The following is a 20,356-nucleotide window of genomic DNA, read 5'->3' on the forward strand; positions in this document are numbered from 1 at the left end:
CTTCTTCAGACATCACCCTGACAGAGATGAAACCAGCACAGAGTAATATTATATGAGCAATATTAATTTAAAGTAATGCTACTCGAGTACAATTTCTGGCTCCTCAACCCACCTGTGGTCCCAGATCATATTGTTACTTCATACTGTGCCAAGACAAAACTGTAAAAAATTATTTACATTTCAATCCTTGCACAATCCTGAACTTTTATTGTACTAAAATGTTTAATATTGTTTTTCTTCCAGTCTGTGTTCCTAGTTTCAACAAAATTAATGGAATTTTTAAAGCCACAACACAAAGATGTGTTTAGACCATAGTGCTTCTAGCGTTGCAGCGATTTTCCTGCTGTAACATCACAATAGCCCAGTCCACAGAATGAAGTCATTAAAGCAACACGTTTGGGTTGTCAGGGACTGCTGGAAACATCCACTTTTTTATCATTTAATTCCAAAAAATAAACTATTTTGTATTCATTTCACATAAAGTCAAATGATTCAAGCTTCTTTTTGTAATCATTGTGATTATTATGGCTCATAGTTCATTCAGAAATCCAGTAGAGAGGCAAAGAATCCAAAGTGTTTTAAGTTCAGTGTGAAGCTTCCAGTCTGTGATGATTTAGGTGCCGTGTCATGCTGGTGTTGGTGGTGGTTCGTCCACTGTGTTTTATCAAGTCCAAAGTCAACACAGCTGTCGACCACATTTTAGAGCACTTCATGTTTCAGTCATCGAGCCTGACAGAGATGTTCATTTATTTTTCCAACAGGACTCGGCACCCCCCAAATGGTCTGCTGACCATGTTAACATGTTAACAACTGCTCATCTGACCTGAACCCAATCCAGAATTTGTGGGATATTGTCAAGAGGAAGATAAGAAACCCAAAAATACAGATGGGTTGAAGGCTACTTTCAAGGAACCTGGACTTCAGTAACAGCTCAGCAGTCCCACAAGCTAACTGCTACATGCCGCGTGACTTTGATAGAGTAATTTGTCATGAAGGAGCCCCAACAAAAAAACTTTCAGAAGCTGGACGTTTCTTCCAAATCCTTTTTTGATTGGTCTTAGAAATATGTTCTAATAACATGCTGGATTTCACGTAATCATGGGATATATAATAATAACAATGACAACAAAAGTTCCAATCCTCTAAGTTGCCTCTAACAGCTTGAGTGTTGATTTCTGTGCCAAAGACTCAATTTTCTGTGAAAACCCAAAGGTCCTGACATTGATGCTCCCTCCTGTGTGCCATGCCTCACTCCCCTCTTCTACTTTCTCACAACTGTGTAAGTAAAAGACACACTAGAACAGGGATGGGGAACTCCAGGCTTCAAGGGTCAGTGTCCTGCAGGTTTTGGATGTGTCCTTCATCCAACACAGCTGGTTTAAATGTCCTGAAGTTCTCCAGAGGCCTGGTGATGAACTAATCATTTGATTCAGGTGTGTTGACCCAGGGTGAGATCTGTCCCTCAAGGACACCTTCCCTCGAGGCCTGGAGTTCCACACCCCTGCCAAGAAGATTACAAATGAAGTCCACTACATCAACAATCGATCAGCTCACAGCACAGTCAATCAACACAAACACCAAACAAACAGAAAAGAAAACAGGTCTGTCTTCAGATAGTAGCTATGGTGAAGGGCTCACTGCCAACTTGAAGAAGTGTGTAGATGGACAGCGTTAGGTACCTGGATTGCCACTTGCACAGAGAGGTCTATATTTTCTTACAGGACAAAAATTTACCCTAATCCAGTCTCTAAGAGATGATGTGATGAATCCTGCTTCCGGGTCCAGACTACTCAGCGTTTAATAAGGCTCTTGTGTTTTTAACATGTTTTAATGCTCTGTATCTTGTTCTATTTAATCTGAACAAGCCCCTAAAGCAGTCAGTGATCACTGTCGGCCTCTCTCGGTTTTTATTAACCCTGTTCATTTTAAAGCTCAGTTTTTAAACCCTTCCGATGTAACTGCAGCCCAGCCCATGCAGCAGTATGTTATGACTAACCTCGTATTGTGGATGGATTAGGATGACCATGTTTTGATTTCCAAAAACGAGGACACTTAGCTCAGTCATGAAGAAACATATTTAACATATTTAAACCATGCCTTCTCTGTGAGGTTAATGAATTGTGAAATAAAATATGTCATATTGTGGCGGACCACCAGGTGTCTTCACTCACACCCAAGTTGAAGGGAAGTGCTGGGGTGGAGATTTTGGCGCTTACTGTATGTGAAGTTCTACAGAGTCAGTTAATAAAGCTGGAATGAGACACTGAGACCTCTCCTGTCGTTATTACATACCTCCACAATATAGGCTTTTACAAGTCAACAAGTGCAAAAAAACCCCCAAACTTAAAAATCTCTGGAATTAAATAATGGTACAGAAATAATGCCTCATCTGCATAAGAAAAGAGGGCTGGACTGGAACAAAAATCGGCCCGGGCATTTTGACTAGAGACCGGCCCACCAGGTATTACAGGAAAAGCGATAAAGCCTTTGAATGAAACGCTGTTGTGACAGTGATGTACAGTCTTTTTGGTATATGTATGATTTCTATACATTTTACGTCAGATAAAACTTTGGTCGTAAGATTCAGATAATTATTTATTAAAAGCATTTTAAATGAGAATAAGAAAGAAAAGTATTTCTTTGTGCCCCCCTCTCCCTGTTAATGCCCTACCTGGCCCCCTGGCAACACTTTGCTAGACCCGCCCCTGCACAGTTACCAGCTGTCAGCTACTTAGAAAAGGATCCTGGTGTTATTTGTCTCACAGAAACAGTTCATAACTTCCCTTCATTCCTGTCACCTAAAAGGTAAACCTGTTTCTCCATCACCTGCTCAGCTCTGATGATTCAGTAAGGACATCTCCTGGTTTCATCTTCATGTTTCCCTCTCACCACATATCTGTATAGAAGCTGTATAGAAACTCCTTCATGCTAGCTAGTACACAGTACGAGTTATTGTAACTGACTGTAAAAAGTCAGCACAACAAAAATAAACTCCACCTAAACTTGGTTTATATCTGACCCAGATAGACTGCAGGTCATAACTTCTTACCTGAAGTTCAGTTCACCTGACACTCGCCTCGGGTCTCTGCTCCTCCTGCCTCCCTTTTCCCTCATCAACCTGCTGGCCTCTGAGGAAGCTCCACCATAGCCACCACCAAACAACTGAGTTATTTTTACACATCGGCCATCGGGAAATTTCTTTTGCAGTTCAAAAAGATGTACATCTGAAAAGATGCACTTGCGCTTTGGGATCTTTTAAACATCATTAGGCGCATTGCTGCGCGCTGTCAGTCCCGTCTGTGAGCACAGAACAAGCGCTCACAAAGCAGCAGTTTGGGGATGACGTCACATACATGGGTCCTCTGTCGGAATATAGGAAAACCCGGACATTTTTATCAATCTCGAAAATCCCGGAACATGAAAAGTGGACATGTCCAGGGAAAAGAGGACAGTTGGTCACCCTAGGATGGATTATCTCAGTTGTTCTCCTGACTGAAGTTTGGTCCGTTTACAGCATCCTGCCATGCGATTGCATTTGTCTCTAACCATCAGGAACCCTCACGTTAACTTTTATCGAGGGGAGGAAGTTAGCGTTCATCCTCCAGCTTCACTGTGTTTATGTTATGCTAACAGCATAACATAAACTGTGTAGCTATCCACCACGTAGCACATCATTATATACCAGCTAGCCCAACTTCAGTAACCCTACAAACGTCACTGCTGTTTAATTTCCTGTTTTCATTTATGTTGGAAGTGACAGCAGAGCTGTACGTTTGAATTTGTTTCAGAAATCTCTCAGTAAGAACATGGCATATCATGTTTAGGTGGAAACTGGTGAGCTAACTTCCTGCTAACTGCTAACTCTGTTAAATTTAATAAATCCTGTTTTCATGGATGCCTGGATGTTAAACTTAGTAGTTACACCTGGTAAAGCAGCAACACTGATCATTTTATTAAAGATGAAAGAATTTAGACAGTTTGTAACTCTCAGTGATGCTGCAGTGTTCGTTTGGGACCTTTGGGACCTGAAGGGGACGGAGTTTAGGACCCAGGCATGGCTAATGACATCAGACTTAAAGACCAGATTAGATGTTTTTGCAGACACTGTGTGGCACAGTCATCTCACATTTAACTTCAATATTTAATATGATATAATATGATGGTATAATTTCAATAGTACAGAATTCCAATGAAGTTGGGACGTTGTGTTAAACTAAATAAAAACAGAATACAATGGTTTGCAAATCCTTGTTAACCTATATTCAATTGAACACACCACAAAGACAAGATATGGAAATATGTCAAATGTCAAGATATGTCAAGATATGTCAAACTGATAAACTTTATTGTTGTTCTGCAAATCTTCACTCATTTTGAATTGAATGCCTGCAACACGTTCCAAAAAAGCTGGGACCTGCTGACCACTGTGTTTTATCACCTTTCCTGTTAACAACACTCAGTAAGTGTTTGGGAACTGAGGACACTACAATTGTGAAGCATCAATTTTTCCCATTCTTGCTTGATGTACAACTTCAGTTGCTCAACAGTCCTGGGTCTCCTTTGCCATATTTTGCACTTGATATTGTGCCACACATATTCAGTGGGAGACGAGTCTGAACTGCAGGCAGGCCACTCTATTACTTCGAAGCCACGCTGTTGTAACACATGCAGACTGTGGCTTTGCATTGTCCTGCTGAAATAAGCAGGGACACCCCTGAAAAAGTTGTTGCTTGGATGGCAGCATATGTTGCTCCAACACCTGTATGTGCCTTTCAGCATTAATGGTGCCTTCACAGATGTGCAAGTTACCCACGCCTCTATTGTCATTTTAGCTGCAGTCATGTTAGTTTTTTGGAGCCAGAAGTGACCATATTTGGACGAGAGACTGGATGCTACCACATAACAGCCAGCATAGAAGAAATATGCTCTCTCTTTCTAGTCCTCGTCAGTACGCTTTCTGCCATGTTTTCGATAAATTGGAGTTTTCCTGATAATAACATATAGTCCAGCCTAGAAGTAATAAATGCATGAACTGGTTTTTCAGTGTCTCTCTGACACAGGATATTTCTAACTTGAGAGATATTGTGCAAATGAAAGAAAGCAATCCTACATAATTGTTCAATATCTGAAATTAACATGAACAAACTAATAAAATACTAGACTTCGACTCAACTAAACAGATGCACAAACATCTTGAATGGTACCTAGAAAACCATACATCTGGAAAGTATGGACAGAACTTCACTTGTTCCACATTTGCACAGTTCAGTAATGTTCAGATGTACAGAGACACCCTTGATAATAACCTGCTCCAGAGCACTTTGTACCTCAGACTGAAGCAAAGGTTCTTCCAACAGGACAATGACCCTAAGCACACAGCTAAGATAACAAAGGACAGCTTCAGGGCCGCTCTGTGAATCAGCCGAACACCTCTTGAGATGCGTAAAAAAAAGTCTGCAAATGCTGTGAATACTTAAGTTCAGGTTATATTTTTAGAATAAATATGCAAGGATTTCAAGCACATTTTTAACTTTGTCATTATAGTGTATTGTGTGTAGAATGTGTAGAATTTTGAGGTGAAAAATGAATTGAATCCCCTTCGGAATAAGACTGTAACTTTAAAAACTGTCATTTAAACAATCGTAGTTTATCTGGACTGTCTCACTTCTGCAGCAAGCCTCATGTTGTGCCTAGAGGAAGTGCAGCTGTTGTTGCGTCATTTTTCAGGCCCTATGGTTGGATTTGAACTGTGCATAAAAAACTCTGTGATAACCTGGAACAAACAGAAATTTGCATTTGAAAAATGACACTGACAGAAGGTCCATTCACCGGTTGCAGTCACAGAAATAATGTAAAAGTAATTAAATAGACAATGTTTTCTCATGAACATAGGTAGAAAGTTCAATTTTAATAAAATCAAAGTGATATGTGCTGCCCGAGTTCTTAGAGTGAAAACCAGGAATGGTTACTCAGACTTGCACAATACAAAGAATCAAGGTCCAAACAGGCTGGCTCACATGAAATATACACACCTCTGTGTTCACAGAATAAAACGTCGGACAGTGTGTGTGTGTGTGTGTGTGTGTGTGTGTGTGTGTGTGTGTGAATGAGTGAGGGAGGGAGGGAGCGATAGGGGGACACAGTCCCCAGGACAGATTGCTGCCACCATGGCCATGACGTCACGACCTGCTTTGGTCAGACACCTCAGATAAATAACTTTTTTTTCAACTCAAAAGACGCAAATATGGTGGATGTTACAAAAGCAAACGTTCTCGACATCCACAATGAGTCCATTCCACCTTAAAAAGCTGTCTCGACAGACTGTACACACGTTTCCTGAAAACGCCCCGTGTAAGGGCGAGAACGAAAACTCGAGTGACTCTGAATAATAATAATAATGATAAGGCGGCGTTGTTTATCCAAAGGAGAGGGGTTGGACATCGGCACAAGACTTCTGTGCCAAACATTTTTCCATTTGTTCCCCTCTCAGTAAACCTACCAGCACTACCCCGCGTACCCTCACTGCGCTGCCGACCAAGGTCAGCAACAGTGACCGCCAACGGGAGCTGTCAAGGCGGCAGCAGCCCTCCGAGGACCCCGGCAGGTCTATAACCTGGGATTAGGATCAACAGGCTAAATAAAGGACTGTCGGATGGATGAAAGCCCCGGAGTGGAGGAGTGAACGAGCTGAAGTTATTCTAACGTAAAGGCTGTGAGAACTAGGTGACACCATGCTGAGAAACCCGGGGACCTATGCGAACAAGAAAAGGAAGAAGCCCGCCCTCAAACAGTAAGACTTTTTACTGTTTTACTGTTTACCTTATAATAATAGCAGTTAACGCTGTTGATAACAACATTATGAGCACACGTGTTAGGGTGACGGTAGGCTTCACTTTGGGCAAAAAGCCGTAAGCAGGAACTAACTTGTAGTTCACTTTAAATCTCTGTGCAGTATAGAAAGGTGACTGAAGTTACACACTGCTTTGCTTTTATAAGTGCGACACTCTCGGTTACTTCGCTGTCAAGTTATGAAATTAACCTGTGGTGGAAATGACAGATTAAACCAGTTAAGGTGGACTGTGTTCTCCCGTTATCGCCAAGTCAGCTGTGTGTAATTATAAAGCCGTATACTTGTAAGGTTTGCTGAAATGTGGTGCTGTGTTTCTGAGACGGCGTGTGAGGGTTCCTCCTTTAGGACCACCTTAAGAATGCGCCTCCATGCTGGATCTGGCATGGATATCTTGCCCTCGCGCATTAATCACAATCAAGTTTGAGAGTCGGCTGCTGCTCTCACGCGATGCTCCGGGGAGGGCGGGGTGGAGGAAGGGGAGCGCGAGCCTCTGATGTTATTGTAATGTGATACGGCCTCGCGCCGTGTGCGTCTTTCTCGCTCTTTTCCACACTATTGTTTGGCGTTTCTAGCTTTTAATGCTCAGTTACACGAACACGCGGGTACTTAAATTACTTTGACATACTTCTGTTTTTGTTAACCAGATGTATGAAAAGTAGGCCACCGCCTCTGATCATTTCATTGCGAGTTTTCTTACTTTCAGTTACTTTTGTTTATTGTGACTTTCTGTGCGTTACAAATTACATACGCGAGAGAGTCTTTTAGTGTAAGCTTTTGATGGTTTAGCACTGATGAAAATCTGCGTCTGTGTATTAAAGTTTCTGCCTGCAGGTTATTGTGCTGTGATAGGCCCTGTGTGTGTGTGTTCCTGTCTATCTTTGTGAGCACCGAAATCTGCATTCTACTATACTTGAGAACCAACAGTCACTTGTGAGGACACACCCACGGTCCTCACAAGTTTGAAGCATTTTTGAGGCTCAAAATGTGGTTTTAGTGTCAGGGTTACAGTTAGGTTATGGTCAGGGGAAGGGGCTAGATAAAGCATTGTGTCAATGAAGGTCCTGACTAAGATAGCTGAACGGGCTTCTGTGTGTGTGTCTGTGTGTGTGTAGGGGGGGTTAACTCTGGGTACTATGGCCTTTTCTGTTTAGTTTTTTTCTTGTGAACCTTATTATACAGCAGATTGTTACACTAGCGTGACCTATATAGTCAAATTTCCTAAATACCAACTTCCAAGACTTCCATGCAAATTCAAAACGTGCACAATAGCAGCTGGCTGTGGACCCATCAATACATTAACCACCGACATGTTTTCAGACATTGGCCAACTCAGGTTTAGTCTAATAATGAGGTGGTAATACTAGAGTCATCAACTAGCCTTGTTTATGACTTTTACTCTAACTGTATTTGTGAGGGGACGTTGGTGACACTTATGCTTTTAGAGTTAGAATCCTGTTAATTTCACTGTAACACAGTTGGGCTGAATTATCTTAATACATCAGAAGGATAAATATGTTGGAATACACAAACAGTAAAACTGGATTTATTTCTTCTTACATTGTATTTGGTCACTAACAAAAGCCGGTTACTTAAATAGTGATAAGTGTGTTGCTCTAAGTTACAGTAATAAAGATGCATGAAACATCATTTTACATAAATAGCAGACATTTGTAGAAAAAGACATTGAATTGAACAAATGCTACTGAAAGTGACATTTTTATGTGTTTGTATGTAACCTCCCCTACCTCCTGGTTATAACTGTGTTTTGGGAGTGTGCCCGTAACCAAGAGGAAAATTAGAGGGCTGCACAAATATTCATAGAACTGCAGTTATGTTCAGCAGCTGTAGTTGTATTCAAATAAGATGCTTTTCAAAAAACTGCAATGCTAACCCTTCCTAATGTAGGGAAAGTGTTTCAGCTCTGCTTTAAGTATTCAGACTATAGTAAAATCTTCTGTCTGCAGCTCTGGGACTCCTGTGCAAACGGAGTCAGCTCCATAAACTGTTAAACACAGATGCTGAGAGTGAACACTGTGGGTTTGATGTGTCTGATTATACCGATCTGGTTTATTGTGTATGGGCTGTTCCCGGTGTAAATCCCAAACTAAAGAGTCGGCCTGTGTGTAGACGTCTGTGTTTCTGAAAGTGTGGGCTGTGCAGTGAGGACTGAGGTTTCCTGGACGGCCAGCTGTGCTCAGCTGCACAAAGGACCCATTGAGCCTGACTGTAAAAAGCTGTGGTCAGTGCACAGGGACATTCCACGGCAGATCTGTCCATCCACAATCTGTTTTATCATCCATATTCTTACCATGTATGTTGCCAGTCTCCTTTGCCATTGTGTATTATGTTAAATATTCTGCATTTTCCAAGTTTATTCTGTGTGAAAGCAACATTGTTCACACGCTTCCTGATTTCTTTTGTTTTGTTTGTCACACTTAGATGTCATTTCATCTAATAAATATTAATATTATACATTTATTATAGAAAAAAAGGAATCATAACCTACCTGGCCACATGTGAAAGTAGTTGCTCCCTAAACCTGACACCTGGTTGTGTGAACTGTAGTCAGGCTTTAATGATAACTGCCAACGAGCCTTTCACAGCGGTGTGGAAGAGGAAGCCACACGGAGGATTTCCAAGCATGGATGGTCATGTTTGAGCATCTCAGTCAGAGTTGGGTCCAGACTTTGATTGGCCACTTTAAAACCTCCAAGCACATTTTTCTGTGCATTCTATCAAACACATTCACACACCAACAGATGCATCACAGAGAAACTTGGGATTCAACATCTTGGCCAAGGATACGTTGGCATGCAGACTGGAGTAGCCAGGGACTGAGCCAGTAACCTTCCAGTTAGCAGATGACCTGCTCTACCTGTGGAGCTTCTTTTTGGTGTGTTTTAGGGCTGGGCGATATATCGAGTTTTTTAAAAATATCGATATATTTTCATACGAGATATAAGATGTGACAATATCGTTTATATCGATATAGTCTATGTTACGTTATAATTATACTTGTGGAGCCGCAAGTTTGCCTCTCTTTCGTCCACTTTTGTCTCTACGCAACGTTACTCGGCCTCGCCTCTCCTTCACTGAACACAACTCCGCCTCCCCCATAGCTTCACCTGCAGGCAATAACAAGATGAAAGCGGAAAATCTCCATTAGCGAGTTACCGTGCGTGGGGCTGGATGGCGTCAACGTGTTAGCGAGCTAACCACGCTAACGACATGCAGCCCGGAGGAGCTGCACGGCCTAAAATCCTTTCATTTTCTCAAAAATCGACAGTGCGCCTTATGTATGAATTCTGGTTGTGCTTGATGGCCGCGAACCGATTTTATGTGGTACACAGCGCTCAGCAATCTGTCAAAAAATGTTTTAATATGACTTTGCTAAGCTACGAGCTGCACCGCTTGATGGATTGTCGGAGGATTACGGCTGAGCCTCGCGGAGTGATACGTACTGTGTGTGTATAAGGAGCACAAACGGCACCTGTTCAGAGACGTGGTGCAGCTGTGAAATCTGTCTGTCTTTGTTATTGTGCTCAGTGTCGTATTATTCAATTATACGCGGGTCCACTGTACGATTCATAACCACACTTTATTTTCTTGTTCTTGCTCTGCCCCACATAACATAACATTCTATACAGAAACACACCGGTCTCGCCCTCTAGCTGCCATCAGCCTAACTACACTGACCGGCTGCATTAACATCTACTGTACAATGCAATTACACCACATCTCCCCTTTCTAGAATCAATGGGTAGACTACCATTGACTCACCAGACCTTAGAGGGTTATTCTGCCTCTGTGGCTGGAAGGTCTGGTCCTGCGCTTACCTGTAAGGAATACTATATAATGAAAATCTTAACTCTAATTAACCCGTTAAGTAACACAAATTCTTACATGCTAACTTGTCACACCCCCTGCATTTCCCAACTTCTGAACATGCATATTTGAAAATGACAACCTTTTAGCTTTTACACTTTTACCCATATTGTGCAAACAATACTACGAAAGAGGGGTATTCTTGTATAAAACAGTCCTTTCCATCTTATCCGTTATAAGTCCAATCTGGTTGGTCTCACAACCACTCTTCCGGATCTGGTTCTGGGTGTAGATGGAAGCTCTGGAGAAACTGTCTCTGGCATGTCCGTGGAGCACTGCTCCCCGGCTTCTGCAGATTCTGGCTCCCCATTATTGCTCTCAGTTTGGTCTGGAGAGTGTTTCATGGGAACAAGATGCCGACGATTCCGCCTAATTGTCCCACGAGGTCCCTCCACGAGATATGATCGTGGTGTGGAGTGGCTGCCAATAACTGTGCCGCTGGCTCTCTGGTCTGTTATCCACACTTCTTGGCCTGGAGTGAGCCTGTTGAGGCTGCGTGCGCGATGACGAAGGTTATATGACTGTGCCTCTTTAGTCCTCCTCTCCTTTTCCCTCCGGGTGACAGCCACACTATCAGGAAGTGCGGGGTCTAGCAGAGATGGCAGTATTGGCACTGTGGTGCGAAGCTGTCTCCCCATCAAGAGTTGGGCTGGACTATAGCCATTCTGCAGTGGGGTGGCTCTGTAAGCGAGCAGAGCCAAGTGTGGATCAACAGCTTTCCGCAATAGATTCTTGACAGTCTTAACTGCTCGTTCGGCTTCGCCATTGCTTTGGGGATATTTCGGGCTGCTTGTGATGTGACAGAAGCCATACACTTTTGCAAATGTCTCAAAAGCTGCCCCTGAAAACTGTGGCCCATTATCTGTTACCAGCTGCTCGGGGATCCCGTGTCGTGCAAAAATCCCTTTGAGATGATGGATCGCGTCCTCTGACCTTGAAGGTGTGAGAGGGGCAATCTCAACAAATCTTGAGGCATAATCCACGACAAGAAGGTAGGTTTTCCCTCTCAGCATAAACAGATCGGCTCCTAGCTTTTGCCACGGCCGCCCCGGATACTGTGATGGCATCAGCGGTTCTGTGTGGTTTTCTCTCACTTGGCAACATGTCCGACAGTTAAGGACAAGCTCATTTATCTGCTGGCTTAGCCCTGGCCACCAAACCGACTGTCGTGCTCGCTGTCTGCACTTAACCACTCCCTGGTGACCTTCGTGCAGTCTGGTGAGCACATCAATTCTCATAGTTGCAGGTATAACCAACCTGTCCCCTTTGATTAGCAGACCATCATGTACGGTGAGGAACGCCCGTTCTGCCCAGTACAGTCTTAGCGCTGGTTCGCTGTTGAAATGTGTGGGCCATCCTTCCTCACACAGCTGCATCACGCGAGCACATACGCTGTCCCTCTCCAGCTCTTCTCTCAGCTGCTCCAAGAAATTGTTGCTAGCTGGCAGATTGTCCATCAACATGTCCACGTAAATATTTGTGCTCTCCAACAACTCCTTGTCTTGAAGTGTTTCTTTTGCTTTCACTGGAGATCGTGAGAGCGTGTCAGCTGTCCACAGGTGTATGCCTGGTACATGCGAAATCGAGTAGGAATATCGCAGGAGGCGCATCCTAAAGCGTTGAATTCTGGGAGGGAGCGCATCCAGAGTTTGTGCCCCCAGCAGACTTAGCAGCGGCTTATGGTCTGTCTCCATTTGAAAGTGTTTGCCAATAAGAAAGTTGCGGAACTGCTCACAAGCCCAGGTCAGACCTAAAGCCTCCTTTTCAACCTGGGCGTATCTCTGTTCTGTTGCAGTGAGGGAGCGTGACGCGTAGGCAATGGGTCTCCACTCCTCATCCCATCTTTGAAGCAGCACACCCCCTAAGCCATACGATGATGCGTCCGATGACACCTTGCAGTCACGGCTTGGGTCATACATGGCCAACACTGGCGGTGATGTGAGCGCATCTTTCAGGTTCTGAAATGCTCTAGCCTGGTCAATGTCCCATCTCCAGCAGTTTTTCTTAGACAGTAAGTCTCTTAGAGGTTTGTCCTTCTCTGCGAGCTGTGGGATAAACTTTCCAAGCTGGTTAACCATTCCCAGAAAGCTCCTTAACTCACTCACACTTTGTGGCTCCTTCATCTCCCTCACAGCCTGGGTCTTGCTTGGGTCAGGGCTGATACCGCTGGCTGAGAGAACATGCCCTAAAAACGTCACCTGCTGTTTCGCGATGTCGCACTTGTTAATGTTCAGGGTGATGCCAGCTTTTTGGATCCTGCCCAGCACAGCGTGTAGGCGAGAGTCATGCTCTTCCTGCGTTCTGCCCCAGACCAGCACGTCGTCCATGTGGCAAACCACCCCTTCCATACCATCTGTGACCTCTGTGACCATCCTGTTCTGGAAATGCTCCGGTGCTGAAGCAATCCCGAAGGGCAGTCTCTTGAAGTAATAACGCCCAAACGGTGTGATGAAAGTGGTGTATTTGGCTGAGTTTTCCGTCAGCGGTATCTGCCAAAACCCCATGTTAGCGTCCAGCTTGCTGAATATGCTGGCACCAGCCAATCTGCCCAATGTTTCCTCCACCGATGGCAGTATGTACTTCTCTCGACACACAGACTCATTGAGGTGTGTAAGGTCGACACATATGCGTACATCTTCTGTCTTCTTCGGTACCACCACCATGCCTGAGCACCAATCAGTTGGCTCCTCAATCCTGCTGATCACCCCTAGTTCTTCCATACGGGCCAGCTCCTGCTTAACTTTGTCCATCAGAGGCAACGGGATTCTCCGTGGCGTCTTCAAGGAAAAAGGTTGAGCTCCAGGTTTCAGTTTGATGTCGTACGGCTGACGTACTTCACCGAGACCACTGCACAGCTTTGGGTAGCACTTTTTAAGCGTCTCTATAGTTATGCTCTCCAGACGAGCCACAAGCTCCAGCTTGCTAATAGCAGGTCTCCCCAGCAAAGCAGTGTGCAGGTGTCTGATGACAAAGACATCCTCAAGTATTTCTTTGTCTCCTCAGTGCAAGCTCACTGACACCAACGACATCCAAACGACTCCTCCCGGGACCCAGCAGAGCCTTGGTTGATTTGTGGAGACTGGGGGGGTGGTTGTGTCTGTAGAGCTCCTTAAACACCTTAAGGGGTAGGACTGTCACATCGGCTCCTGTATCAATTTTAAATGACACGTTTTTGTTGTTTATGCTTAAGTCGACAGTCCACGGCTCACCCTCACACTTAACACTGCCCAGGAACAAACCATGTTCATCCTCTTCAACCTCATGCACTGTTTTTGGTGCCCTGCATACACGCCTGTAATGTCCTTTCTTTCCACATGCATGGCATTTCACTTCATTCGCTGGACAATCCTGCTTTGAATGGGATGGAGCGCCACCACATTTCTGACAGGTTGGCCCTTTTCTGCCATCTTCTCGGAAACCACGTGTTTTAGCTTGACGACTATCAGTCTGGAGCAGTTTGGTTCTAACAGGCTTACGACTGATTTTATGCACTCTATCTACTGACTTAGCATCGCTAGCCTCACCTCTAGAGTCACCTCGCAAGGAGGATTGTTGTCGCTTTACCTCTTCACTTTGCCTCGCCATGTTGATAGCCCTCTGCAAAGTCAAATCTGGGTCAAGCTGCATGCGTTCTGACAGCCGTTTGTCCGTGAGACCGACAACGAGCCTATCCCGTATCAGCTCATCATGTAGCACTCCATAGTTGCAATGTTCTGCTAGCGCATACAGTGCTGTCACAAAAGCATCCACTGTCTCATTGTCTCCCTGTCGGCGCATATTGAATTTGGCGCGCTCATAGATCACATTTTTCTTCACAATGAAAAAAGCCTGGAAACCATCACGTACCCCCTCGTACGTTGTCCTTTGCTCCGCTGTTAAACTCAGACCGCGAAGCACATCGTCCGCCTCATCTCCCATGCAGTAAATCAACGTGTTGACTTGGTTTTCCTCCGAGCTGACGTTCAAATTACTGGCGAGACGGAATCTCTCGAACCTCCGTATCCATTTGGACCACTCCTGCGGTTTTGAAACGTCGAAGGATTCCGGTGGCTGGATGCTGAATGTCGCGCTCGGCCCCGCCGGTGCTCTCTGTGCAGTCTCATCCGCCATATTCTCCCCTCGTTATCCCGCGAGCTCCGCCAGACACAGGTTCGTTCAGTCGAGGTTATATGGATCAGTACAGGACTTCTGACACCATGTCGTATTATTCAATTATACGCGGGTCCACTGTACGATTCATAACCACACTTTATTTTCTTGTTCTTGCTCTGCCCCACATAACATAACATTCTATACAGAAACACACCGGTCTCGCCCTCTAGCTGCCATCAGCCTAACTACACTGACCGGCTGCATTAACATCTACTGTACAATGCAATTACACCACACTCAGCGTCTATTAGTTTACATTTTGACTGCACAATTGTGAGCTTTTTGTTATGCACAAAAACAACATTGTTTTCTTTTATTTATGGACCATGATTATTTAATAAATGCTGATAATTTATTTTTGAGTAATTTCTTCATGTACATCTACGCTGTATGTAAATAAAAGTGCCCGTGTGACAGCTGGGACACAGTGTGACTAAGAACTCTCTTTTTGTTCTTAACTTATAGCTTTAAAAAAAAAATCGAGATATATATCTTATATCGCCATCCAGCTAAAAAATATCTAGATATGAATTTTGGGTCATATCGCCCAGCCCTAGTGTGTTTCATTGTCCTGCTGCATAAACTGAACGCACTTGAGGTTCAGGACACAAACTGATGATTGGACATTCTTCTGTGTGTGTGTGTGTGTGTGTGTGTGTGTGTGTGTGTGTGTGTGTTGTGTGTGTGTGTGTGTGTGTGTGTGTGTGTGTGTGTGTGTGTGTGTCCTTTACTTTTTTCACCGCTGGTCATTTTTGTTAGTAAAGAAGTGAGGTGTGCTTGGGGAGGGCAGAGTGGTACGGAGATACATGAGGCTGGCTCATGCTGTAAAGTGGCTCAGGGCGCTCAGGGTAATCAAAACCTGTAAAACGTCTGAAAACAGAACTGAATTCATTGTTTATCACATCTATCAAACGCAAAATGAGCCTTTACAGACTAAGAATATTAACACGAAGAAATGTACATTTATATCCACAGCTCCATCCTGGACTATCTTACAGGTGTCCCTTATCAGATTGGTCCAAAAAGGTGGAGCTCTTGACTAGATTACAAGTGCTGCTAGTACCAATCAAAGTTGAGCCATATTAGGCAAAGCTCTGTGATTGGCTCTGTGTGTTTGAACAGGAGACGGGCCAGAGGCATCCTGACAGAGCAGGTGAAACACGAGCACTGAGATGAGTCTGGTTCCATGGTAGTGTGTAGGGCTCCTTACCTGCTGCTCTCTCTGTGTGTGAATGTGTACTCAACACAGACTAAGTGGATTAAAGGTTCAGTGTGGTGGTTCCAGTGAGTGACGATGGATTAAAGGTGTGCGCTTTATAGCATCAGCATGCGTTCGCTGCAGTGAGCAGTTGTGTCCTTATTAATGGGGATAATATACTTGCAGTGCAAACATTTCTTTTGACTTGTAATCTAAAGGGATTGTGAAAAACACAGAGACATGCTGATAAGAGGTGTGGCAGGACGTTACCCTTTGTTCTGTGGCCTTTGTTTCGATTTTCACTTGTACACAAACAGTGCACGCTTTTAACCTTTTTTTATTATTTTCCCCGAAAGCAAAGGATGTAGCCACCAAACACACACAGAGAAGTGTTCCCTAATGACTCACGTCTGTTTCATGTTGAGGTGTCACAAGATAAAGTGCAAATAATATGTATGCTGTCAACACTACCATTCAGCAGAAATACCAATGTGTGTACAGAAAATATGCACAATAAATGTGGAGTGCATCAAATATAACCAGCAGGGTGCAGGTCAGAGAGCTGCAGAGTCATTTCTGCGTCCCGTGTGCCTTCAGAGCAGCTGCCTGCCTCCGTGCTTTACTCCCAGAGTGAAAGACGAGGGCTCAAAGTGGGAAAGCAGTCCCACCCTGGAGCCTTTTAAAGCTCCTGCACAGGTCTGGCCTGAGGAAACTTTTCATCCAAATCCCTACCAACATTCAGTGCGTTAATGTCACATTTCTATAAAAAGCTTTTAAAATGTTCTCCTAAAACTTTGCAATCAGGGAGCAAAACTATTTGAACTGACACATAATTAATCTTCAAAAACTCCTCCTGTTCCTTCCACCACCAAAAACACAGTGTTCCCACTGATTATGACTTAAACACAGGATTAATGCTGAAGATGAAATTATTACTGAAGAGGTTTCCTCTGATTCTATCGTTTCTCTTTATAGCGATGTCGGGCATAGTACTAGTTCATTCAGGCTACTTTAGCTCACACAGTCCTCAGATCTCAGCTGATGCCCTCCAACGTACCTAAATGGTTATTTCATGCAGGCCATGCTACTCAAGCTGTTTCTGTGCATCTGCAAGCCATTTTGCAACCCACCTCTACCACAGCTCATCCTTTCATGCTGTTTCTGACTTAATGTTACATCTTGTTGTCACTAATGTTTGAGCTTTTCTGTGCTGGGGATCTCCTCGTGTGATTCAGTGGATACAGACAGGTCACAACGCACAGCCGCAGATGGGAATAACCATGTTCTTTCAGCTCTCGTGGTCCTGACTCCAGTATTGTCACTGTCACTCATTTGTCATGTCTCTGTCTTCTGTATGTAGAACACGTGGGATTTAGTGTAAGTATTCTTTTTCCTCTGTCGAGGACACTCTTCTGCTTCCAGTTTTGCCACCTGTGTTTGTCAGCATGTGTTTCATACTTTTGCACCACCGAGTCATCCTTCTGCATCTGGCAGACACGCTGCCTGTTCAGAGCAGACAAATGAGCATCAGCGCTGCCTTACAGCTGAGACGGAGGACTCTGGGTTCATATCCCTGCTTTGCCCTGTTGAGATGAGGAATCCTAACAGATATGCTAAAACATCTTCCTTTTATACGGGTGATCGTGGCTTAAGAGTTAGGAGTTCGCCTTGTAATCGGAAGGTTGCCGGTTCGAGCCCCGGCTTGGACAGTCTCGGTCGTTGTGTCCTTGGGCAAGACACTTCACCCGTTGCCTACTGGTGGTGGTCAGAGGGCCCGGTGGCGCCAGTGTCCGGCAGCCTCGCCTCTGTCAGTGCGCCCCAGGGTGGCTGCGGCTACAATGTAGCTGCCATCACCAGTGTGTGAATGTGTGTGTGAATGGGTGGGTGACTGGATATGTAAAGTGCTTTGGGGTCCTTAGGGACTAGTAAAGCGCTATATAAATACAGGCCATTTACCATTTACCATTTATACAGCGAGTCCCCAGATGTCTTCAACCCTGTGATCCATGGCAAAGCAAAGTGGAAAAAATGCTTCTGAATGCTGCCTTTTGTGTGTGCTAGCATTTCTTGAGAGTGAAGTCAGGCTTGCACCATTTGTGGGAAGGTACAGCTCGGGTAAGTCGAGTTAGTGCTGCAGGAGGAAATTTAATAACCTGCCATTAACCAGAGTTTTGGTAAAGAGAGAAAGACAGCCACAAACTCTAAATATGCTACAGTAGTAGTTGAAGGGGATGTTACTGGTAAACCAAGTGGTTTAATGTGATTAGACTAACACAGTTTACTGATCGGTTCCACTTCATAAGAAAAGATTTGAAGAAAAGCCTCCGGCTGTAGAGACACAGCTGTTCCCTGACGAGTCTGTTCATATGAATTGAACTCTTTCATGTTGAGGTGTCACAGTATCCGGTCGTTAAGTGATGACGTGACGAATCCTGCTTCCGGGCCTAAAGTAGTCTGCGTTTAATATGGCTTTTGTGTTGTTAACATGTTTAATGTTTTGTATTTTCTTCTATTTAATCTCAAAAAGCTCCTAAAACAGTCAGTGATCCCTGTTGACCTCCCTCGGCTTTTATTACCACTAATCATTTATTTAAGCTCAGTTTTTAAAACCTTAGGATGTAACTACAGCCCAGCCCATGCAGCAGTATATGAATGACTAACCTCGTATTGTGGATGGATTATCTCAGTTGTTCTCCTGGCTGAAGTTTGGTCCTTTTACAGCATCCTGCCATGCGATTACATTTGTTCCTGACCACCGAGAACACTCACGTTAACTTTTATCGAGTGGAAAAAAAGTTAGCTTGTTTATATTATGCTAACATAGCTGTGTCGCTAGCGGTCACGTAGCACATCATTATATACCAGCTAGCCCAACTTCAGTAACCCTACAAACGTCACTGCTGTTTAGTTTTCTGTCTTCATTTATGCTGGAAGTGATAACAGAGCTGTACGTTTGAATTTGTTTCCAAAACCCCGCAGTCAGGACATGCTATATTGTATTTAGATAGAAGCTAGTGAGCTAACTCCCTGCTAACTTCTAACTCCGTTAAATGTCATAAATTCCGTTTTCATGGATGCCTGGATGCTAAACTCAATTGTTACACCTGGTAGAGCAGACACTGATCATTTTATTAAAGATGAAAGACTTTAGACAGTTTTTCAACTCTCAGTAATGCCACAGTGATCGTTTGATATATGGACCTGCAGCGGAGTTTAGACCCAGACACGGCTAGTGACGTCAGACTGAACAACCGGATAATGACCGTAACTGCAAAATTAATTACAAATAATATGTCGATAATATACATATTATAAAAATGTAAAGCAACAGTAATTATCTGGTTGGCGCTCCATCCTGGTCCTTTTTGGTGGCGCCATCCACCATAAAGCACAGAAAAGAATAAGAAAAGGAGGACGCATGACTACCACAGTGCAAAGATACACTGGGAGAGCTGCTAGAGCAGGTCATCTGCTAATCGGAAGGTTGATGGTTAAATCCCTGGCTAATCCAGTCAAATATCCTTGGGTCAGATACTAACCCCAAGCTGCTCTCCAATGCCGAGTGTGACTGTTAGATAGAAATGGTGCTTGTATGAATGTATAAAGTGCTTTGAATGCTCCGGGAGGGTAGAAAGAATCAACACATTTACCATTTCCTGTAGGAGATGTAGAAACTGTTGAATCAGCAGAAGAGATAACCTCGGTTGGTAGACAGCACAACTCCAAGTGAATAACTGCCGGCATCAGGAAGTGGACGGGAAGCTGAAAAAAGTGACGAGTAATGAGAGTAATGAATACCACTGATTGAGACATGACCTGGTAGCAAACCGGGCAACCAGAGCCTGAAATGTGACTCGCCATGAGTCTGTTGCCATGAGTGTGGATGCAGCTTAAGGCAAACCCTAGTTTAACCTGTCGTAATATTATTGTGGAAGTTTTGTAAAAAGGTTAAATGGCCTGCATTTGTGTAGCACTTTACACTACATTCAGTCATCCACACAATCACACACATGATTTTTTTACTCATTAATAATGAATCCTGCTCAGTTTAAGGTTTTCAGACAGACTCACATCAAGTCATGGTTCATGGCTAGAGTTGCTGGGGGTCAGTTGACACTACGCTGGTGTCAGTTATAAGAATTAATCCATGTCTGAAATATGTGATTTATCACAAGAAAGACCGTTTAGAGGGGGGTCACGTGGCCAAGCATTAAGATGGCAGCTTAGCGAGGTCGCTCTCAGGACAGTGTACAAACTTTCTATAAAAAACC

The 20,356-nt window shown here is 44.0% G+C and overlaps 1 protein-coding gene across 2 annotated transcripts in view; it reads left to right on the plus strand.

The window, feature by feature from the left end:
• Window positions 1–6,274: 6,274 nt before the first annotated feature.
• LOC146556098 (aryl hydrocarbon receptor-like) overlaps window positions 6,275–20,356 on the plus strand; it is a 46,298-nt gene continuing 32,216 nt past the window's right edge. Inside the window, exon 1 of one of the 2 annotated variants that reach the window (XM_085248324.1) lies at window positions 6,275–6,790. In XM_085248324.1, coding sequence (XP_085104450.1) covers window positions 6,732–6,790 — 59 coding nt within the window. In that variant the 5' untranslated portion in view covers window positions 6,275–6,731. The remainder of the gene's footprint in view (window positions 6,791–20,356) is intronic. The other variant, XM_085248325.1, reaches the window with a different exon arrangement.

This window comes from Mchenga conophoros, linkage group LG16, assembly GCF_057382185.1.
Source record: "Mchenga conophoros isolate Kocher_MC1m ecotype Shallow Benthic linkage group LG16, M_conophoros_male_GT1.1, whole genome shotgun sequence".
Classification (NCBI taxonomy): Eukaryota; Metazoa; Chordata; class Actinopteri; order Cichliformes; family Cichlidae; genus Mchenga; species Mchenga conophoros.